This window comes from Aotus nancymaae, unplaced genomic scaffold (genome assembly GCF_030222135.1).
Source record: "Aotus nancymaae isolate 86718 unplaced genomic scaffold, 86718_ANA_hifiasm-v0.15.2.pri h1tg000029l, whole genome shotgun sequence".
Classification (NCBI taxonomy): domain Eukaryota; kingdom Metazoa; phylum Chordata; class Mammalia; order Primates; family Aotidae; genus Aotus; species Aotus nancymaae.
Genome location: NW_026988442.1, coordinates 47,155,680 through 47,180,079, shown reverse-complemented (window position 1 = coordinate 47,180,079; position 24,400 = coordinate 47,155,680). Strand labels below are relative to the sequence as shown.

General features: G+C 37.1%; 1 protein-coding gene across 5 annotated transcripts in view; it reads left to right on the top strand.

The window, feature by feature from the left end:
- Positions 1-24,400, top strand: part of SCN2A (sodium voltage-gated channel alpha subunit 2) — a 147,184-nt gene that overhangs the window by 35,816 nt on the left and 86,968 nt on the right. For 3 of the 5 annotated variants that reach the window (XM_012440617.3, XM_064382655.1, XM_012440619.3), the window contains exons 2-3: positions 16,861-17,178; positions 18,101-18,219. In XM_012440617.3, the coding sequence (XP_012296040.1) occupies positions 16,912-17,178; positions 18,101-18,219 (386 nt within the window). In that variant the 5' untranslated portion in view covers positions 16,861-16,911. Of the gene's footprint in view, positions 1-15,113; positions 15,199-16,858; positions 17,179-18,100; positions 18,220-24,400 lie in introns of those variants that run through there. The other 2 variants (XM_012440618.2, XM_064382653.1) reach the window with 2 other exon arrangements.

Sequence of the window (24,400 nt, the reverse complement as noted above, 5' to 3'; positions counted from 1 at the left end):
TTTTCAGAAGGATTGGTCATACCAAATAGTAGTAAGTAAGAGTTCTTCAAAATGAATGATGTTTCATAATAAGGTGTAGCAGCCCAGGGCAGTGGCTTATGCCTGTAATCCCAGCACTTTGGGAGGCTGAGGCAGGTGGATCATGAGGTCAGGAGTTCAAGACCAGCCTCATCAACACGGTGAAGCCCTGTCTCTATTAAAAATACAAAAAATTTAGCTGAGTGTGGTGGTGCATGCCTGTAATCCCAGCTACTCAGGAGGCTGAGGCTGGAGAATCACTTGAACCTGGGAAGCGGAGGTTGCAGTGAGCCAAGATCATGCCACTGCACTCCAGTCGGGGTGCCACTGCATTCCAGCCTAAGCAACAGAGTGCGACTCCGTCTCAAAAAAGATATAGCTAGAAACAGGGTCCCAAAAACACTTAGCAACAAAAAGAAATTGTGATTAGCTCCCTAAAAAAACAAAAGTAACAACTCCAGAGGAAGGAATTCCAAAATTATTGAGCCATAGTACTCTTGTGTTAATTGCCTATACCTCCAAGTTCACTAATTTAAATTAAAAAAACATGTCTGGACACATATTTTGACACGTTTTGTTGAAAATATATTCATAATATGAACCCAGCAAAGACAAATAGATTCCTTTCTGGTGCTAAAAAGAGACAAGAAAACTTGTATGCCATTGCTCTTGAATGTTTTCTTCATTGTAGTCCAAGAAACTGTGGTTAATTGTGTTTTAAAAGTAAGATAGATTTCATCAGTAAGATCTTCCCCTACTTCGTCTTCTCCTTTGACAACTTTTGATTTGGTTATATAAATCCAAGTTAGGCCCCATTATTAATTCAGTACCACATACTTATGAAGACCTCACATGATGCAATCAGCAATAGAGACTGGAAGGTCCTCCTTAAGCCCAGCAAGCCCACAGCCAAGAGGGATCAGTCTCAGTCACTGATCAGGGAGGTGACATACTCTGTGACCACCTTCTGGATGTTATTGCTAATCCAGAGTTTATGTTAATGATTTTAAAAATTAGTTCAATTCTGTCTTCATTTTTTCTTACTTAGTAAAAGATAATTTAATGCCCTGTTTTTTTTAAAGGCAATCATAGAATCTGGAGGTTGAAAATATTTGAGGAATTATACATTCTAATTATTTACTCAGACAGGCATCCTTACTGCAGTATCTGCTAGTAATTGAGCATATTTTGTGTTTTGAAATATTCATTTTTATACAAATCCTGGAAATTCAACATTGTTACTTATATTTGTTATAAAGTAAATTGAGAAACAATAAAATGTTAAAGAGTTTATTTGAGCAAACGGTAATTCTTGAATCAGCTCCAAACCAAAAGTGGTTCTGAGGCCTCTTGAGAGAACTCAAAGAGAAAGCTTTTATAGGGAGAATGTGGAAATAAAGCAAAGGAAATATTTAATTGGTTACAATTATATAGTTGCCTTATTTGGTCTATCTTGCTGAAAAGTTTCTACTTATATAACTATTTTAGTTGACAGCTTCTGATTGGTTAGCCTTAAGTTTTATTTCTCTTTAGGCATTGATAAAAAATAGTTGGAGTTTTGTGTATGTTTGCAAATCAAGCAAGGTTTAGGTCACTTCTGAGAGCCACTTGAGTTTATCTGCTCAGGAAATCTTCAAGCCTGGGCTGTTTTAATTTACTTCAACATATTTTATCAACATTTTCCTTTCTATAGCATTCATATTAACCTTAGATCTGCCCTCTAGAATCGATAGAGGCTATTGTACACCCAGGCTCCCTTCAATATGAAAGTTTGGTCAATGCTGCTTCTGTTTGAAATCTTCTGTTATTCAACTCTTAGTAAGTTTCTACTTTGCTTAAGGCATTGCTTTATGTACTGCAAGAGTTGCAAAGAGGAGTACATCACAACCTTACTTCAAAGCAATTACTTAAATAGAAAAAATAGTGTGTGAAAAACAAATAATTGTAAGCTTGAAAAAGTGAAAGGCTGTACCCAGTTGGAAGGATGTGAAAGTGTGCGTGAAAAATGTATTTGAGAATTAAACTGTTATTGTCTCCTGGGTTGAGTTGGTGTCATGAATTTTAGGTGGTTAAAATAGCATTGAAGTGGAAACACAGAGATTAGTGTGCAACTTTAGAAGACCAGGAGCACATTATTTTGTCTGTACCATAAGACACAAGTAGGGCATATTAGTTCGTTTTCATGCTGCTATAAAGAACTGCCAGAGACTGGGTAATTTATAAAGAAAAGAGGTTTAATTGACTCACAGTTTGGCATGACTGAGAGGGCCTCAAAAAGCTTACAATCAGGGTAGAAGGCAAAGAGGAGGCAAGACACCTTCTTCTCAAGGCAACAGGAAGAAGTGCTGAGTAAAGTGGGGATAGTCCCCTATAAAAGCATCAGATTTTGTAAAAACTCACTCATTATCACAAGAACAACATGGGTGGAACCACCCCCATGATTCAATTACCTCACCTGGTCTCTCCCTTGACACATGGGGTTTATGGTGATTATGATTTAAGATGAAATTTGGGTGGGGACACAAAGCCGAACCAGATCATACGGGTTGGTAAGAGGGAAGACTAGAAAGGAAAGCTGGACTGGGCAAGGTGGCTCATGGCCATAATCCTAGCACTTTGGGAGGCCAAGGCAGGAGGATCACTTAAGCCAGGAGACCAGCCCTGGCAACATAGCAAGATCCCCATCTCTACAAAATGTTAAAAAAAAAAAAATAGCCAAGTATGGTGGTGTGCACCTATGGTCCCAGCTACTTGGGAGGCTGAGATGGGAGGATCTCTTCATCCTGGGAGGTCAAGATTGCAGCAAGCCCTGATCACACCGCTGCACTCCAGCATGGGCAACAGAGCAGAACGTTGTGAAAAAAGAAAAAAAGGAAGGAAGGAAGAAGAAAGGAAGGAAGGAAGACTGAAGCATTCTTTAAATGCCAGGAAGAGAAATCCTAGTGATGAGAAAACTGAGGCTCTGAGAGTTTGAGCCTCACTCAAGGTCACTGAGTTACTAAATGTTAGAACTGGATTTCAGTCCCAATAATTTGATTCAAAGCCCATGCTCTTTCCCATATACCACATTATCTAGGAGGTGTCCCAAGAGTTTAGAAGGGAGAGGTAGCTTCCAGCTCAGGAGGTGAAGAGAGTCTTTTTAAAGGAAATGGTATTTGAGTTAATTTTGATAAGTTAATATTGAATTGATTGATTGAGACAGGGAAGACATTTCCTTTCAAATCCAAAGGTAAAAAGGGGAGAAAGTAGAGAGATTGGGAACAGAACATAATCTTTGGTTGAACATCATCAAAAAGGTATGAAGGGTGGAAAAGGAAGCTAAGATCAGAGCACAAAAGTACAATATTTTTGAACTTTTAATTGGACTTAAATGATAGAATTTCAAGACAGATTATTATTTTAACTAGAGCCAAGTTTTTAAAAAATAAAGAAAACCCCTGGATAAATAAGAAAAAAGTTATGTTGTAAAATCTTTTATAGCCCCTTTTCCCTGCTACTTAAACAAGTGTCTCCCTCTTTTTTTTTTTTTTTAGAGATAGGTCTTGCTATGTTGCTCAGGCCGGTCTCCAATGCCTAGCCTCAAGAGATCTTCCAGCTTCAGCCTCTGAAGCAGCTAGGCTTACAGGTGCAAGGTACCACTCCCAGCTGGGGCCCCCCTCAACATTATCATTTTTGCAGTGTGCTATATAAATTACTGTCCCTAGTAGTTGCAGTAATCTAAGTGAATGATGGTGGCAACTTGAACCACTGTGCTAATGATAGAGGAGGTGAGAAATGGTTGGATATATTTTGAATACAGAACAAAAAGAAGTCACTAGAGGATATGACATAGTGAATGAAAGAGAAAGGAATCAAGGATGGCTGTAAGGTTTTTTTTTTTTACCTGAGGAACTTGACATTATTTTTTGAATACATAAATGATGTATCCTGTTATGTATCTGTTCCTGAAGTATATTGATGGTAATGAAGATGCGGTGGCAGAAGTAAGTCATAGAGGTGTTTCCTAGAAGTAGAAATATTAAGATTTGGTGACAGAGATCATAAATTAAAAGAAGGTGAGGGAAACAACTAAGTCAACAAGAGCACTTGTAATTTAGGAGAATAGAAGAAATGGAAGGAAATGGAAATATTTAAGAAATGGTAGCAATTTCTAAAGAAGATAAATTCAATTTTGGCATGTTCACTTGAGGCTCCAAGAATCCACAGACAAGGAGACCTTAGCTATAGGTTGTTGGGAATATGTGATGGGATCCCATAGGACTAGGGATATGTATTGAGGGCATCATATAAATGTAAGCTGGAGTCACAAGAATGGGTAGCTCATCAAGAAATGACTATGAGGAGAAAGGTGTACAGTATTGCAGAAGAAAGTTCCTTGTCAATGTATAAGCTCCTCCTCCATGCCTGGGATAAGAGTACATTCATTATGGTGCATGGGGAAGGTATTGAGAAAACAACTTCTACTTTCCAGCAGAGGTCAAGCTAGCCCCACAACAGCAATAGCAAGATTATAAGGGGAAACTGTGTTATTCGTACTGGGTCACAAATTTGTCTAATAGCAGTGGGCCTGTAGGGTTCTACAAACATCTTAGGTGTAGAAAGGGATCGGTGACTTTTAGAAAATCTGACTTATATCACATTTCCCTTCTCAACTTAAATCTCAATGGGAGAAAAATGGAACGTGAATTATATTTAGTATTTGAAATCAAACGCATGTGAATTTAGACTCTGGCTCAGTGTGGCAATGGCAAGTTATCCAACATCCATATACCCTGATCACTCCCACGTTTGGAAAGTGACAACAATACTATTTCCTTCACAAATACTGCAAGGATCAATGAGATAACAAATCAAGAACCTAGTAGTGTGCCACAATTTAGGTGGTGTTGACATTACATGAAGAAATGAATGAACCCATGGTCTCCTGTGCTCTCCTTCAGTCCTTCACTCCTCTCTAGTTCTCTCTCTCTCTCTCTCTCTTTCTGACACACATAGGCATGCATACATACACTTTGGAATGTAGCTATTTTTTGAGCATTTTTTTTTTTTTTAATTTCAAAGACCTTCTGCTTCTGGCTTTACCTGCTCATTTTGGCATGAGGAAGATGACCAGACATTCAGATCTACTGTCCTACTGAGGAGCTTAGAGGCTTCTTTTTTCTCCCCCATAAAAGAGGATGGGGACTGAGGGAAAAATTTTAGGTAGAAGTTTTTGATGAAAAGAAGAAATGAGGAAAACTGAGCTGGAAACATTCAGGTATACATAAAAGTGGAAGTGGAAGTATCTCACCCTCATAAAGAGAACCATATCCTGGGAAATTTTCTTTCCTACCTGATTATTAAAATCCAGAATGGGAATTCTGTGATTCCAACATAATACATCCATCGAAACCAAATTACTGTGTAATCAGATTACAGGTGCCCTTCCTGCTGATGAGCCATTTCAAGAGGGTCGAATGAGTTCAGGGAAGTCTACTAACACGCACTTAATACATCGAAAGATTTTGAAAGATTGTAGAAATGTATTGCCAGTCTACCTATGAGAAAATGAAAATGCTTTCATTAAAATATAGGTATATTTCTTTTATATAGTTAACTTATTTTTCCCAGTAAAGTTAGATGTAAAGTGATTATCTATACACTGAATTATAATTCCCAGAGGTCATCATAGTAACATTGGTATGCATTCCTGTTAAAGAAAAGCAAAATGTGTCTTAGATAAAAATCATTTAATGGAATATCTATACTTTAAAAAGGAATGTTGGTCAAGCAATTTGAACAAGATGAAGATGGAACTAGGACTGGGTGTGTGCAGTAGACTGTTCACCAAGAGTCAAAGATGACAGTGAGTATATACTTGACATTGGTCACCAGTGACAATCTAATTCTACATGACAGTCTGGCTTGGATCAATGAGCCTCCTGAAGTTGAATTTGACAAAGATGAAAAAATTGTGCTCAGGGGCTACTTATTGTCAGTTTATGGTCATTCTCTCCCCTGGCTCCGTTGCCTTGAAAAAGGTGAAATTCCATGAATACATCTAGAGCTTCAAAATACTACAAGCAGTATTTTTAAGAGGATGGGTGCTGACAAAGTAATTTCAATTAGTAAAAGGAAAGTTTCAGGACAATTGAATTCATTCAGTAGTTCCAGAAGTTTTTTGGTGCAAACTACGATGAAAAAGCCTATAACCCTTTGGCTGCTGGACAAGTCAAGAAGCTGAAGTGGCTCTCTCTATCGTTGCTCCAGCTCTGAATAAACCAAAGAAACCTCTCAGCTCCAGCAGCCCAGCTCACAGAGGACCATTTCCACAAAAATAACTGCGGTTTCAAAGGCTGGCCCCAGGGTGGTACAAAAGAACCCTAATGTGGTCAGTAGGAGTGCAGCAGAGTCAAATTGATGCTAGCAGGTCAATGTATTGAAACTTACACTGAAGCCTTTGAGAAAGAGATTTCTACTACAGAAAGCTAAGGAACAATGAATTTACTTGCCAGTAGAACGAGGGGGCACAACTACCCCATATTGCAGAGGAATGTAGACATTCTCCATGCCACAGATGAAGACTTCGTGATATCCGATGAAGGGGCCCACAGGAGGAAAGAGAAGAGTTTTAACAACCTGAACCAGCAGAGCATTATCCGAACTCTGCACTCCAAATCTTGTGCTTAAATGTAAAATACTCCCTTTTATTATTCTTAGAGGACTTGCTAGGTGCTTTTTATGAGTATAAAGTACCTCTTTTTAAAGTGCACTTTGCAGAGTTTCACTCCTTTTCTGGTGAGTTTGAGTCAGGTGCTTTTACCGTGCAGCAGAGCAATGTTAACATGTAGTTGGTTCACCTGGGACACAAGGATGCTGACCATGGCGCTCACTGTATGCATGTAGGTAACACTGATCGCTGGAGAAAGTGTTAGGTAATATGCTGAGGTGGAGACCTCGGTAGAGAAATGTAGACTGAACTGAATTTTAAGCTAATGTGAAATCTTGGTAGGGAATTTTGTAATCAGTTAATGCCTAAAGAGTATTTAAAATATAGTTCCATATTCAAAATATCAAATGTAGCACACCAGGAGATCATATGTGTTTGGCATTACATGTCGGAAGGAAGGGCCAAACCTCAGAACCTTTGAGACCTGGTGTCATCACAGGCCTTACAGGGCTGCTTGCGACCTCACAGGCCTAGACTTTGGCCCACAAGGACAGTTCTAAAGGTAGTTCTGTAAAGCCATTTGGTGGCATTGACCAACTGCATCCTTGCTAAGAAACAAGAGGCATTGTTGCCTGGAAGAATACAGGGCGTGTTTCAGCCCTGAGATTTTTGGGTTAAAGAGCTCTATTTTCACTGAACATTTCTCTGGGATTTTTTTCCAATTATCCCCAAAATTTCTGTGTATTATGCTTTTTTGGGAAATGAGGTGTGTTCAGTTTTTTCATCTAACAACTACTTTTGGAGACTTGCTCACATGTCTGGGATATGATGGAGGTTGTTTCTCATTTCACTATCCTTCAGTTTTACATTTAACATGTTACCAGTGGTGAATTCATAAAGGTCTGCAGCAAACTCGATCCTTGCCTCCTTGGAGGAAAGAATTTGGCTGAAGGGAAGAAGTAGGTTTAAGGCAGAGGGAGAGACCAGAGCAAGTTTTAGAATAGGAGTAAGAGTTTATTTGAAAGTTTTAGAGCAGGAACAAAAGGAAGTAAAGTATAATTGGAAGAGGGCCAAGTTGGCAACTTGAGAGATCCAGGTGCCCTGTTTGGCCCTTGACTTGAGGTTTTATACGTTGGCCTGGTTCTGGGGTTTGTGTTTTTCTTCCCTTAGTTTTCATTTGGAGCCGGGTGTACACACGTGCAGTGGTCTGCCAGCACTTGGGAGGGGTGACATGTGCAGCGTGTTTACTGAAGTTGTGTGTATGCTCACTTGAGGCATTTTTCCTTTACCAGCAGAATGTTCCTGAGGAAGGTCATATACCAGTTAAACTCTGCCATTTTGCCTCTTAGTGTGCATGCTTGAGCCCAGTCACCCAATTCCTGAGATCTTATCAGGAAGCTGCTGATCACCAGCTTCAGGTATTTTTTATCCATTGGGGGACTGTCTTTCCCCGGTGCTGCTGGTTTTGACCAATTATTATTTTAGAAAGACAGTTTATTAACCACCTCACCATCACCTGATGGTTGCCTGACATTCCTGAGGGTGGGGATTCTCCTGCCTTGCTCATGTCTGTCTAACTACCTACTCTAACATTGTTTCTCTTCTCTGCTCCCCGTGCCTACTGGGGACACCTCTGTGGGTCCTTAAAGTTTGCAGCTTGGAGTTGGAAGTACAGTAGGCAGGTGAGCACACTGCAAGATCTTTGTGGCTCTCTGGCAAAGGGGAGTAATCAGGGAGGACTATCGTGCCCTTGGGTTCTGCAAAGCTGAGGTGTTTTTGGTATCTGCTCTCCACAGCTCTCCAGTCCTCTGATTACTTTCTCAGTACATTAATCTCTTAAGAGATAAAATTTAATAGTGTGTTACTAAATGTTAATTTTTTTTACAGAAAATACAGTAGCATGTCTGAATTATTAATATTTAAAATATATTATTCCTTAGCTCTCCCTCATTTGCTTTGTGCACAACCTATTCCATCTTTTTGTTTGGCAGAAGTTTGCAAAATATGTGTCACTCACTGAGATTGTTCAGCCCCTGATGCATTTGATTAATTTATGTCTGGTAGTAGTTTGTCTTAAAATGTGTGTAAAAAGCAAGTATTTGATAACCAAATTGTTGTGTAATGGATGCTTTGTGTAGGATTCAGAGAAAAATCCAGATTCAGCGATTAACAATGACAAGAAATGCGAGTAAATAGCCTTTGTTCAAATGACAGTGGTGCTGTTTCTCTTCTATGGTCTTTTAGACTTTCGTTACGTAAAATTCTGTTTTATTAGCAACTCATTTTCCACCTGGTGCTTTTTGATAGGCTTTTTTTTTTTCTATTTAAAGTAGTTTTCAAATAATTTGTTTATTTCAATAAAGAGAAAAAAGGATATTACTCAATGCACCTAATATAAAAATAAACTGTGAAAAATAAGTTAGTTTTATATTGGAACTAAACCTAGCATTAAAAAACAAAAAACAAAAAAACAAAAAAACAGCTTTTCTGACCAGTACATGCTGAACTTGAGTTTTCCATATTCTACTATTCTCTGTTTATACCCTACAGCAGAAAAATACGTAAGTCTGGTTGTTTAAAATTTTCTCCCCCTTATGGAAATTGTTAATTACAGAAATAAGCTAGTGGATTCAGGTTAAAGAAAGAAGGATACATACACATATACATGTGTATGCCATATATATATGTATATATTTGTGTGTATAAATATGTGTGTATGTGTGTGTGCATATATACATATATATAACAGCAAGTAAATATGAAAAAGTTGATAAGAAAATAGACTTGAACCTATTGAATAAGAAACCTAGAAAATCCAAAAAATAAACCTTAAAATAATATTCATCAGATCTTAGTTTATGTTTACATTACTGTAATGTACTAAAGAACATAAAAAACTACAATTGTAAAGCAGAACCTAAAAGATCACTTCCAGAAAAAAAAAAAATTCTTTCCTTAGTGCTTCTCAGCTTTCTTAATTCTTGGGTACAAATTTTCTAAGTTTTGAACAGTTACCCACAACCATTAATTGTAATATGAACTAATATAAAATTATGTTCTTATCTTTGAAATTTAATAAACCATTTTCTTAGTATAAATGTATTTCTAGAGCATTTGTTATAAATGTGGATCTTTGTAGAAAAAACTTGTGGTACAATGTTTATTACAACATAATCTTTTTTTTTTAATTGTCTCATCTTTCATGTGATTTTTTTCTGATGTCCTGTGTAATAACATGATTTTTAAATTTTGATTTAGAAAAAATATATTCTACTTGTATAAATGAGAAAACTAAAAGAAAAGAGTATTGAAAGGAAAACGTTATAGAAATATCAGAATTTAGAAGCCCAATTCTTAACATTTTTTATTTTCTGACTACTTCAGATGATATTGTTTGCCTTTCTCATTATTCATGGGTCTTCCAAATATAGTGTCTGGCCTTAAAAGTCATAACACAAAATCTTCTGTCTGAAAAGTAGTACAACTGAATGAAATTTAAAACCTTCAGGTAATATATGTCATATAAAATTCTCATAAAATATCAGTATGATGTGATGATAACAAAGGTCAGAACAAATGGAAGAAAAACTAATGTGTCTGATTTCTGAAAACCTTATCCTGGGATATAAGAAACAGACTATAATTCTTCACTCAAATCTATATTGCACAAAAGTCTCTCTGATATGAAAAAATATTCAGGTGTTGTTAATTTGTTATCTTATATGTTTTGGTAAAATATTTTGTGTTCACCCTTTTAAATATTCCAAGACACACTCACTGGCTCGAATCAACGGGAGAAAAAGAGGTGACCCTGTAACTAATACAATGTTAAGGAAAATGCACATATCTTGGTATATTTCTCATAGTGAATAATTCCAGAATATAGCTTAAGCATTGCAGAATTGTTAGAAACATGGAATCTGCAGCCAGCAGACATGAGTTCCACATCTGACCCTAGTCTTTCCAGTTGTGAGAACTTATTTGTATTTTAAATTACTGAATTTGTTGATGACTCTGTTTCTTCATGTTTCTTTATTTTTTTAAATTGACAATCGTTGTACGTATTCATGGGGTACATATACTGATCAGGGTTATTAGCATATTCATCATCTCAAACATTTAGCATTTCTTTGTATTGGAAACATTCAATATCCTCCTCCTACCAATTTGAAATTCTATAATATTGTTACCTATAGTCATTCTACAGTGGTATAGAAGCTATAACTTATTTCTCCTGTCTAGCTGTAATTTTGTATCCTTTAACAAATCTCTCCCTATCCTCTCCAGCCTCCAGTATCCTCTGTCCCATTTTTTACTTCTTCCTCATGTTTTAAATGGAGATGATTACAGTGTCTACTTCATTATGTTACTATAAGGATTATATGGTTTCATAGCTCTTAAAATAGTGCTTGACAAAAGTAGGTACTATGTGTAGATTTTTTTATTTTTTATTTTTATTTATTTATTTTTTTTTGAGGCAAAGTCTCTGTCTGTTTCCCAGGCTGGACTGGAGTGCAGTGGCGCAATCTCAGTAATCTCAGCTCACTGCAACCTCTGCCTCTCAGGTTTAAGCAATTCTCCTACCTCCCGAGTGGTTGGGACTACAGGCGCGCACCACCACGCCCAGCTAATTTTGTATTCTTAGTAAAGATGCGGTTTCATCACATTGACCAGGATGGTCTCGATATTGTGACCTCGTGATCTGCCCCCCGACCTGGCCTCTCAAAGTGCTGGGATTACAGGCGTGAGCCACCAGGTCCGGATGATTTTCTTTTTAAACTAGACACTATGTGTTCTTATTGTGACTAATCTCCTCCCAAAAAATATATTTGGTAAATCATTTCATAATTTTTTTATTCTTCCATTTATTTTGAATTAGAATCATTTGTATAACAAGTTGGTATACTGCTAAGCACATCTGTAAAGTGAGACCCGTATATTGATTTGATAATTGAAGCTGATGCTCATCATAGAGATTTCTGAAATATTGTGTGCTTGATTGCAGTAGGATAACTTACTGTGAGGAAGGACTCTTCTAAGAATCTTGCCTGACCAGTATACATGGAAGTTGGTACACACGGAAGATATACTATATGTATAAATCCCGATACTGTTAATGTTACTGTCCATATATGGAGGTGTTGCAAATATGATGAGTATGTGACTAGAGCATGCATTTGTTTGTTCTTCCTGTCCAACATTAATTTCCCCCTTATTTCAGTAATAGTAAGTCAACTCTGCTCCTTTGTAATTTTCTAGGGTTTTTTTTTTTGTATTTTTGTTTTTGTTTTTGACTGAGTCTCACTCAGTTTAGAGTGCTGTTGTGAGATCTTGGCTCACTGCAAATTTTGCCTCCCAGGTTCAAGCGATTCTCCTGCCCCAGCCTCCCAAGTAGATGGGATTACAGGCCCCTGACACCATGCCTGGCGAATATTTTGTATTTTTGGTAGAAATGGGGTTTCGTCATGTTGGCCAGGCTGGTCTTGATCTGCTGGCCTCAAGCAATCCACCCACCTTGGCCTCCCAAAGTGCTGGGATTACAGGTGTGAACCACAGTGCCCAGCCTTGTATTTCTCTCTCTCTTCTGTCTCTCTCCCTCTCTTTCCCTCCCTCTCTCTTTCTCCCCCCTCCCCTTACTTCCCCTCCCCACCATCTGTCTCTCTTTCTTTTCCTTCCTTCCTTCCTTCCTTTGTTCCTTCCTTCCTTCCTTGCTTCTTTCTTTCTGGCTGGAGTGCCTTGATGTGTTCATATTTCACTGCAGCCTCAAACGCCTGGTCTCAAGGGATCCTCCTACCCTGATCTCCCAAAATGCTGGGATTATAAGCAAGAGTGACCTTCCCAGCTCCAACTCCACTTTTGAGAAATGCTTTTGTACCACAACTATGAACCTGACTACTTGTAGGTTTCAAGTGAGAATTCTTCTGTGTTTCAAAGATAGAGCATGTGACTTAGGAGAGGCCAATCAAAGCATGGCATTACCCTGGACAGAGTAATTACTTAAGGATTGGCATGTGACTTACCAGAAGTCGGTGAGATGCAATGAGAGTTTTTCCAAGTCTGTCTTCCCACTGAATTTAGATCTGGAAGGTTGGGAGGCTGGAGCTGCTACAGCATCTTACTACAATAAGGGAAGAATCTTTAGGAAACCTATTGCTACAAAAGTCAGAACCAAAGGATACAGCATAACTATGAACTGGTAACATCAGCTGAGCTCCAGAATCATCACATGCCTAAGACTAGCCCTGGAGAAACCATGAACTAATAAGCTCCTTTCTTTATTTCTTTTATACTTCAACTACTTTGAGACATGTTTTTCTCTTACAATCAAAAGTTATCTGCTAAAGTGAGTAAAACATTCTTTTTGGCTACATCTTCCCCTTGCTCATTTCCAGTAAATTCATTTTCTTTTTTTTTCCCAACTGTTTTATTTTAGAGTCAGGGTGGTACCCGTGTGGTTTGTTATGATGGTTTATTGTGTGATGCCAAAGTTTGGGGCACGATTGAACCCACCACCCAGGTAGCAAGCATAGTACCCAATAGATAGTCTTTCAACACTTGCCTCCCACCTGTACCCTTTTATAGTCCACAGTGTCTCTTGTTCCCATGTTTATGTCCATGTGTACCCAATGTTTAACTCCCACTTATAAATTAGATTATGTGGTATTTGGTTTTCTGTTTCTTCCCAACAAATACATTTTCCAGAAAATGGTGAAGCCAGAAAATATGAAATAAATTGATTGAACAATTAGAACTATTTCTAATTATAATTGGTGCCAGTGTCTGGTTTTTTTTTGTTTTGTTTTTTTTTTTTTGAGATGGAGTTTCACTCTTGTTGCCCAGGCTGGAGTGTAATGGCATGATCTCGGCTCACTGCAGCCTCCACCTCTCGGGTTCAAGTGATTCTCCTGCCTCAGCCTTCTGAGTAGCTGGAATTACAGGCATGTGCCACTATGCCCAGCTAATTTTGTATTTTTAGTAGAGACGGGGTTTCTCCATGTTGGTCAGGCTGGTCTCGAACTCCTGACCTCAGGTGATTCACACGCCTCGGCCTCCCAAATTGCTAGGATTACAGGCGTGAACCACCACGCCCAGTCTCTTTTTATGATTGAGTGATGATCACAGATTTTTGCTATCAAATTTTGAGTTTGATTCCTGCCTATATGATCTTAGACTTTTCCTAATCTCAGTGTACCTCCTTACTTCAGTTTGCAAATAAGCGTAATGAAAACATTTATCCAATAGGGTTGTGTGGAGGATGAAATAATACAGTGCAAACATCTGAGCCGTGACTGGCACTTAGTAAGTCCTCAAATCTTCACTAGGATATTAATTGTAAACCTAGTATTTAGGATATCACTCGCTTATCAATTTTTTTTGGTTGTTTTTATTGACTTAAATCAGAGATAAATAAGATTGGTGTCTCATTGAGTTAATATTTTTTCTAGAGAGAGTTAACTTGTATGGCATAGGCCATCTCTTCATTGAATTAGCAAAGACTATATCGGATTTCAGATTCTCTGTGACTGAGGCTAATATCAAATCCTACTGTATGTTTGTATTTTCTAGGCTACAAACCTAAATACAATAATTTCTGTTTAATATGAATTTTTATTTTTACCCCTTACATGTGGTAAGGTTTAATTGCTGTGTAATATGAGTTTTATTTTTAACCTTCCCTGTTTACAGTCGTGCTTTGCTTAAGGACCAAGATACATTCTGAGAAATGTGTCATTAGGTGATTTTTGCCGTTGTGTGTACCTCATAGAGTGTGCGTAAAACCTAGATGGTAGAGCCTATTACACAACGAGGCTCCACGGTATAGCCTATTGTTTCCAGGCTACAAACCTATACTGCATGTTACTGTACTGAATACTATAGGCAATTGTAACACAATGGTATTTGTGTATCTAAACACATCTAAACATAGACAAGATACAGTAAAAAATATGACATTATAATCTTATGCGACCACTGTTGTATATGTGGTCTGTCACTGGTATATGTAGTCGGTCTGTCATTGACTAAACATGTCATTAGGCAGTGCACTACTGTACTTTCTTTTTACATTTAATTTAAATTCTTTATATTGATTGAATGACTTTTTGACATAGCAAATAAAAAGCATGGGAGAAACATTATCAGTTAACAAAATTAACACTTAAAATCAGAAAGTTTTAATGTTTCACTTCAAGAAAAGCCTGTGGAAGATCAGCTCCACAGCTGAAAGCTTTGGACTGCTTCAGACATATGTCTGTGTGTACGCTATGAAGGCGTTTCTCTTCACAGTTTCCCGCCCTCTAGTGGTAGTTACAATAATACCATTTTGTAGTCCCTGTACAGGAAATGCCTGTCCTTACTTCAGTTACCAGAATCCTTTTACAGGAAGTTAGGTGTGGTCTTTGAAGGAGAATTTAAAAAAAAAAAAAAAGAAAAGATTTTTTTTTTTTTTAAAGCATGATGGAATTTTAGCTGCAGTCTTCTTGGTGCCAGCTTATCAATCCCAAACTCTGAGTGTAAAAGATTCTACAGGGGTAATGTTTTAATATTCTTGTTCTGCTTATTCTCTGTGATGCTTCTCTACCTTTACAGTAGTAGAATCCTTGGGGAAATCTGCAGAGGGACCACTTTCATTTTGAAGCTGCTGGCTGCATGTTTTAGCATGTCTCTTCTATTAGAGCATCCAGGCATGGCAGTTTCCTTCCCCGTGTGCAAGGACCATCTTCATGCCTATGTCTGTCGCTAGGCGTGAGGGTCTCTAGGGATAGGTGAGAAAAATGAGGGATGTTTTGGAGGCACTGTAATACTGGGGAGGGGAGTCTGCTAGCTGGTGGCTGAAAGGTCCTGGTCTACTTCAACATTTTTTTTTTAATGAAACTGTGCAGTAGCTTTTGTTATTTTAGGTTTCCCTCTGTTTTATCCGGTGTATGCTGCAGAAGTGAACTGCATAACACATTTCACTCTTAGAAAATTCATTTCATATATTTAAATGGCAACTCTGGCTCCTATAGTGTGGGGTTGAAATAGATTGATTTTTTTTTTTTTTTTTGGAAAGATGGAAAAAATAGATTAAGTGATTTTTACATGTGGCATTTAGGAGTCGAGATGTTGATTGTATTATTTCAAATAGCACAGAAACTTCTGCCACTGGTTCAAAGGTAAATTTGAAATGACTGATGTGCTCTTTTGAGTTATCTACTTTAGTGAAATATGATTTGAATACCAGTAAAAATCTATTTATGTTATTGTAAAGACTCGTATAATAAGAGTTTGTTTGAAAAGGTAAAGTATCATAAACCTACTATTTTTTCCTCAAGTCCGAATTCTGATGTGGACACTAAGACTGTGATGCTAGATTTTTGTGAAATGGGCATTATTTGAGGAAATGGGTTATCTCTACAGTATTTCCTAAGGTACTGCAAATGTGTTAATTTAAGAAGCAGTTGCACTAGCTAGCAGCAGGTTGCTAAGCCAGGGGGTCCGAGCTACAGACCTCTAATGTGGATGACTTCCTGCCCGGTTTGGCAGGAGCTGGGTCCCTTCCTGTGCAGCTTCCGAGCAGTTCCAAACACAACCAGGCATCTTCTGCTCCTTCCCACTCCCTTTCTTTCAAGCAGGATCTACCTATGTTTCCATAGCCTGGCATTTTAGGATTTCCAGAGCTTTTTACCCGGCGAATTGATTTGGAATAAACTCTTAAATGTGATAAAGTGAGCTAAAGGGCACATGGAAAGACATGGGGAGATACGTGCAAGATCCTCAGCCCAGGTTCTACAATTTAGAGTGATGTTTCATCTCTTGTTTTGGATCTCTGCTATTTTTTTTTTTCCAGAAAGAATGCTGAAAAAGATGGCTGCCAAAATATTCACACAAGTGAAACAGCAGGCACAAACCAGTATCCTCCATTTCTGAGCTCTGAATTGCATATTTTCCCACAAGTAGCACAATCACTTAAAACATTTTGGGAGTGGGAGATTAGATTACCTCATAGACACCTACTGAATGTGAAAGATAGATCTCCATGCGAGCAAATGAATGCATATATGAGATTCTCTGAAAGCCAAATACAGCTTCCTTTGAAAACATTGTAGCTATCTGGGTTTCTATGTTGTATCTCAGTGCTCAGTGTCATGTAACTGCCACAATCACCTTTTATTCTAATGGCCATTGCTTTTTTTCCCTCCCTGTTTCTGTAGCACTTTCTTATGCAAGGAGCTAAACAGTGATTAAAGGAGCAGGATGAAAAGATGGCACAGTCAGTGCTGGTACCGCCAGGACCTGACAGCTTCCGCTTCTTTACCAGGGAATCCCTTGCTGCTATTGAACAACGCATTGCAGAAGAGAAAGCAAAGAGACCCAAACAGGAACGCAAGGATGAGGATGATGAAAATGGCCCAAAGCCAAACAGTGACTTGGAAGCAGGAAAATCCCTTCCATTTATTTATGGAGACATTCCTCCAGAGATGGTATCAGTGCCCCTGGAGGATCTGGACCCCTACTATATCAATAAGAAAGTGAGTTCTTAGTGAAGTTGCCTTTACTGCCTATTTACTAACTGATTCTGGGCTAGTCCCAGGGATGATGGTGAAGAAGGCTTGCCTTCTTCCCTTTGTCTAAAGTATCACTAAGATGCTGCATGGGCCTGACTGTGTAATGGACCAATGATTCTAGAAGTCTTTTGGAAACACTCATTTGAACCTGCATTTGTGAGACAGGCAGAGAACTGGCAAGGCATCCTCCAGCGTGGGAATTAAGGAAGGACAAAAGCCTATTCACCTTCTTGAATACAAATTGTATTCTTAAGCCAAGTGTAAATTGACCCTGATTCCCTAATAATGTTGAGAAGCAAAAACTGTAAACTAGGAGGATATTTAAATTTGATTTTTTTTTATTTGCAGGAGTAAGATCTAAATTCCTCTTTATAGTCTCCAGATCTCTATAAGTCACTTTGATCTTCAGTGGGTTTAATTATTCCTTTATACCATACTTTCTCCTTTCTATTGCTCTCCACAGAAGAAATAATAGCAGGTGACCTGTAGGTGCCAAATAAGGTTCTGAGTAAAGAACACACCTGGGAAACCTTGAAGATCTCATGAGAAAATTATCTAACTGGAAAAGTAATCAAAGCCTCAATTTTGTGCTTTACGTGAATTATAAATGCGGCTTTAAAATATTAACATTAAAACTTGATAAAGATGCTAAGAATTCCTATGGCATTAACCACAAATTTTCTTCATAATCCTCGTGTCGCTTATCAAATTTAGGAAAGTTTATAGTGCTCAGGAAAAAATCTATCTTCCTGTCATATGCTTGTAATTAGTATGTTATATACTATTTTACAGGACAATATTTATAAATAATGGTTTTACTTTTCTCTTAAAATATTTTTAATATCTATTCTAAATTCTGTTTTATGTGTTGTGTTTTCTTTTTCAGACGTTTATAGTATTGAATAAAGGGAAAGCAATCTCTCGATTCAGTGCCACCCCTGCCCTTTACATTTTAACTCCTTTCAACCCTATTAGAAAATTAGCTATTAAGATTTTGGTACATTCATATCCTTTTTCAAATCGGTTCTTAATATGATTTTCTTCTTTGACCAAGTTATTGAGCTTTACATTTTCCAAAGTATCTGTGGTTGGCAATGGCATGTGTTCTTTCTTTTTCTTTCCTTTTACTCAACTGTTAGCATGTTGCGAAATGGGATCACAGGTAAGTGAATTACTTTTCCTCATATTCTAAGTAGTTCCCCCCTACCCAACTCACTACCATTCTTTCTTGTTTTTTTTCTTCTCCCTTAAGCATTGCTTCCTACATCCAAGCCTTTTTCATTAATTTTGACCATATTACCAGGCTCTCCTCTTGTAAGTCTTCAATTTACAATGTCAGGTAAAGGAGTAAACTCCATGAGCTAATTTTCTTTACTGCTTTTACATTTAGAAGATAAATATACATAATCTGAATTACAATTTTGTGTATTTTTGGTCTGAATTTTGCGACTCTCTGCTATTTTAGCATTCAAAAGTTTTGAGTTAGTGTTTACAATTGGGTCTGCAGGTATAACACCCTTTCAAATATTTTTCCAAATTTGTTTCTCAACAGACTTCCTATTGATTTTCTATTTTCTTTTCCTTTTTGTCACTTGTTCCTATGTTTTGTTCAAGTCCCAGGTTTTGGTACAATTATCTCTCTCCAAAGGATTAATGTCTATCTATCCATATACATCCTCATTTTATTTTTATTCTCCTTATTGAAGCACCTACTTTCCAAAAATGAGATTGATGGCATGTTGGTGGTAGATGGCAATTTAACTGATTCCTTGAAATTAAATAGAGTAGTTGGAAATGAGAGGTTTTATTCCAGGCCAGAAACAATGGTCTTGTTCACAGCCAGTCTTGGGAATGTCAATGAAGCAAAGGCTTGGAAGACTGAAGTTGTGTTGGGCAGGGGCATTTACAGAAAGAACACAGAAGTCATGGGAGGTGGAGTGATATGCTTCAGGAATCAGAGGTAAGGCAGGAGAACTGAAATTAAGCAAAGCCTCAGATTAGGACAGCATGTTATTTCTTCTTTAGAAATAATCGTTACTTGGCATTCCTTGATGTGGTTAGCCCAGGGCCTGGTTTTAAGCCTTGCAGTATAAAAACTCCCTACCTTTAGCAGGCCTAGAAAATATTTGAATTTGATATGGTAGGGAATTAAATTAAGTACGGAATTCAGGAAATGGGATAAGCCTGGTACAGGGTACTTATGTCATTTCTGGGTGGAGGGGATGTAAAGAATGGCCCTAGACTTGCCTGCCAGTGTGGTAAATGCTGTCTTTAGGAGCGTAACATTCTATAAAGTGTCCTTTTAGCCTCTAAGGTGTTTCTCTTCCCAAGTTTAAGTGGATATCAACATCTTTTATTTGTTAATATTTCATGTTTTAAGATTTAATAGTTTCTTGGCATTACCTTAAGCAATAATGTTTTCTTATCTCTGTTTTTCAAGAAAGAGAACTCAGTTGCATGTGGGGAAAAGATGTCTTTGAGTTGGCATTAGGAATGGATAATAAAGTTGGAATTTACATTTGGGTCTCATGAGTATAAATTATGACCTGTTATTATGTTTCAAGAACTTATAATCTGTGCAGTGAATAAATCTCTACATAAACTATTTATTATATTTTTAAATAATTGTATTTTTCTTATGCAAATGTAATTATATATAAAATTACGTGAAAATTTCAGACTTCTGTTCCTAGTAGACATTGGGGAAATATGAATTAAATAAATAAGTGACTAATAAGTCAAAGATTAGAGAGTGAGCTATAAAACAAGTGAAAAAAGAAGTTTAAATGGATCAGAAAAAAATCTTTCTTGTCCTGCATCTGAATGATGAGATAGAATTAAGAAAACCCAATGTATTTCTTTTTCACAAAAGCATATTTTTGTTTTAAAACTTTTGTAGCTAGACCATGGAAAATCTCATGAAAACTATCATCCCCACTTGAAAAAAAAATTCCTAGAAGATTATTAATTCCAATTTAAATTCCTCTGGAAAAGAGACTCCTAGTGGTAGAGGGTAAGGGCAGTTTAAGAAATTCTGATCAGAGAATCTGAGCACTAAGAACACAGTTTGTGCTGGGGCCTCTCTAGATATCCAGATACAACCTGAATTTGTGAGACTGTATTTGCTTCCTGGGAGAAAGAACTTACCCTCCAAAGACTGAAGTCTTTGGGAGGCCTGAGGCGATGCAGGTTGAAATGTGAAACCAGACAGGTAGATCTATTAAAGTATGCCAAGCTGAGCTGTTGACTCTCCGAGAAGTTTGCAGATGGCTTAGCATCACAAATGTCTTCCAATGTAGAAAATTAGATATTTTAAAGTCTCTAATTTCCTGGCTTAAAATGTTATATTTCAAATGCCTCACCTTGGAGCAGAGATGTAAGAAAAGGCAGTGAGGCTAATAGTCTAGAATACACGAATCCTTCATGTTTTGGTGATGCTGGCAAAATTGATCAAACAGCCCGGTAAACGTAGACGTATATAAATGCTGTAGTTAGAAACTGATTTTCACAATAATTCTGTCCTTTATTCTGCACAATGCAAACCCTGGACTCAAATCCTGATTTTCTGACTTCAAGTGCAGTGTCCTTTACTATAAGTTAAAAATGCCTGGAGAGATGGTCATGGTGGTTTGGGCACAATTGGGAGGTCATTGTGTATTTATTACCACTAGTTTATAAACCAACAAAAAGCCACTTACGTTAAAGAAGTTTGTATTTTAAACTTGGACTAATACCTCTATTTCCAACAAAAAGTTTGACTTGTTTCTCAAAGGCTGTTATCTACTAGGAGCTATTGTGTATCAAATTAGCTTTTTCAAAAATTAATTTTGGCAGAATGTGAAGTTATGCTTATGATATTTTTACCAGGGTGCATTTTGAAAACTGAAAATTCTTTTGATGTGCCTAGTGTCTTATTTGATATTTAAATAAAACATGATTTATTTTCTAGATATCAAACAAGTTAAAAATAATCTATGTTCCTGAAGTTCCCTACCAAGGTTTTAAATGTGTTTCCTGTCAGCTTTTATTATTTTAACTTAATATATGCACACTCTTCTAATTTGTTTTGCATTTGTTACTCATTTGTTCATTTGCAAATACTTACTGAGTATCTACCCTGTGGTAGATATTCTTGTAAGCATTGGGATACAACACTGAACAAAATGAAGTTCTTGCTCTCACGTAGTTACAATCACGTGAGTGAGTGTGTGTTTGGAAGAATAAAGACAGTAAATAAATACATCAAATGGGTGCTAGTGATAACTGTTACTAAGAAAAATAAATTAGTGTAAAAGGGAGGAGTAACAAGGGTCGTTTTAGGTTGTATGGCCAGTAAAATCCTTTCTGAAAAGGTACCACTTGAGCAGAGATCCAAAGGAAGCAAAGGAGTGAGACTTGGAAATCTAGGGGTAAAGTCAGTTCAAGGAGAACAGCACGTATGAAAGTGAAGTCTGAAGGTGGGGGTGCAACTAGTATGTTTAAGAATCAGCAAGGTGACCTAAGTGGCTGGAGCAGAGTGGAAAAGGCAAGAAGCAAGAGGGGATGACATCAGTGGGAGAAGGTCAGGGACTAAAGTTGGCGAAATTCAGCGGTTGTTGTGAGGACACCACATTTACTCTGGATGAGATTCCAGGAGGCTTTTCAGCAGCAGAGTGTTATGACCTGACTCACATCGTTAAAACATCACTCTGGCCGCTTCATGGACAATAGACTGCATAAGGAGAAAGAGTGGAAGCAGGGACATGGACTGGTACAGACTGTCATTATCAAGGCAAGAGAACATGGTGGCTTAGACTATGGTGGAAACAGTGAGGGTGGTAAAATGTCATCAGATGTTGAGATATTTTGCAGAAGAGCTGACAGGATTTGCTGAGCAAGCAGTTGTGAATATAGAGGGAAGGGAGGGACTAAGGATGATCCCAAGCATTTAGTCTGGTCAAGAAAGAAAAATGGAGCTGTGTTGACTGAGCTTGGGGCAACTTGAGTGAACCAGTTTGGTGGGTAAGATCAAGAGCTTGGTTTTGAACATGTTAAGTTTGAGAACTCTATTACACATTGTTGGGGGAGTTGAGGAGTTAGGTGGCTATGCAAATCTGGAGTTCAGAAAACGGTTGGGCTGGAGGTTTTCAACGTTGGGAGCTGTCAGTGTACAGTTGGTATTTAAAGTAATGACATGGGACTAGGGTGCCAAAGAGCTGAGACATTCCAAATCACACAAGTAATGCTGAACTACCTATCAATTGAAAATGATAGGAAATGAAAAAAACATTGGTTTTCATATCAGAAACTGTAGATTCAAACCATATCTCTAAAATTTACTTTTTAGCTATATGATCTTGGTCCAAGTTACTCCAATTCTTTCAAATCTCAGTTTCTCTATCTGTAAAATTATAATCACAGTTTAGACATCAAGAATGATAAAATGTATGGCAAGGTCCCATGCTAATACTTAGTAGATACTCAATAAAGGGTATCTATGACCTCTATTGTTATTTATAATAGCTAAAATTCTAGCAGCAACTGCTGTTAAGAGTAATGAAAACATAACTCTCATATTGCTTAAGGAATTGCACAAAGAACTTTATATGAATCAGTCTCTGACTTTGCCAACAAGATCTTTATACAGCACCTGAGTTTAGATCTGCAAGTGACCTAAACACAATGTGGTCAGTCCTGTCTCATTTTGTAGATGAGTTCATTGAAACCCAGAGATATTTAGTCTTTTTCTAAGGCTACATTTTCTATCAGTGGCAGAGCTAAAACTTCAGAGCAGGGTTTTTGATCGTCAGCTCTTTGTATTTTCCAACCAACAGAAGAAAACTGATTTTTAAACCCTCAGATATAATATACTTGGGACATTGCCAGTGCTCCTGTTTTATGCATTTCAAAGATGCTTCTTAGTTGCTCTTACTTACTGTTTCATTAAATGGTGTCCATACCGAGATATAAAATATCATGGTTTTCCATGAAAAGAAAATAAATATACAAGTTTATATGAAAACAGATGACACCACTTAACAATCCCTCTTTCTGTTGTTTTCAGTGCTCATATGTTATCACTTAGTTATCTACTGGCAAATAGGAGTTTGTTTATATTAAAATTAAACAATCCAATATTTAACACTATATAAGTGACATTTGCTCAGTTTTCCTGCTGGCTCAGAAATATGCACTGATATGTAAAGAGACCTATTCTATTCACATTTATGTAAGCAAACTGTGCCTCAAAGAATTGAACAAATTGCTGAAGCCCACATGGCTGGTAAAGGATGTATCTGAGCCATGGTTCATTGCTCTAGATCTCATGAGGCTTCACCTTACCTCCATGGAGACAGGGGTGGGAGTGCTGGTGTTGCGGTGATCCAGGCGCCATATCAAGGGCTACTTAAACAATTTTCAGTAAAAACTTGAAGAAGTTATTAATCACATACACATAGAACATATTTAACATTTGCCAACTGGCAGGTTAGTATCAATCAATAGGTTTACCCACTTTTGTTTATACCTGGCATAGGTAAATTAATAGATTAAAAAATATCTTTTTCCCCTAATATATAAGGTTCATCTGCCTCTATTTTATTTTATATTGCAAAGCTCTTAAAGCAGTATTGTTCCAGGACACACTGTTCTTTTGAAAAATGTACTCTAATTTATGACTTGGATTACGTATTTTAAAAATAATATAGGATGTATGCATTTTGCTACTAATTTGATCCTTTTGAAATCTGACTTGATGTGGAGTTTCTATAATTTTTGATGCATTGTATCACCAATGTAAAATCTGTACCTACATTAAATACATTTGTATTTGAGTATTTTTAAGTTCATCTGAAACTATTTCAGTCACTCACCAGAATCCAGGAATTTGTAAAGTATGTGACTGATAAAATATAAATTAACAATGATTAATACACTTAATGAATTTTAAACCTTTCTATTTAGAGATACCTATCAAATCACAAGGATAAAAACTTGACCCTAGTTATTTACTATTTTTCTATTAAAAGCAAAATTGTTATTTTTTTGTGTCAGAATTTTTAACTTAAGTGCATACTTTTATTAAAATAATAGCCATTAAATGAGGAAAATTACTGTTTTCAACTTATTATCTGTGATTTACTAGAAAATAATTATTTCTCTTGTTTGTTAATATTAAATATATATTTACTTTATTATATAAAACTAA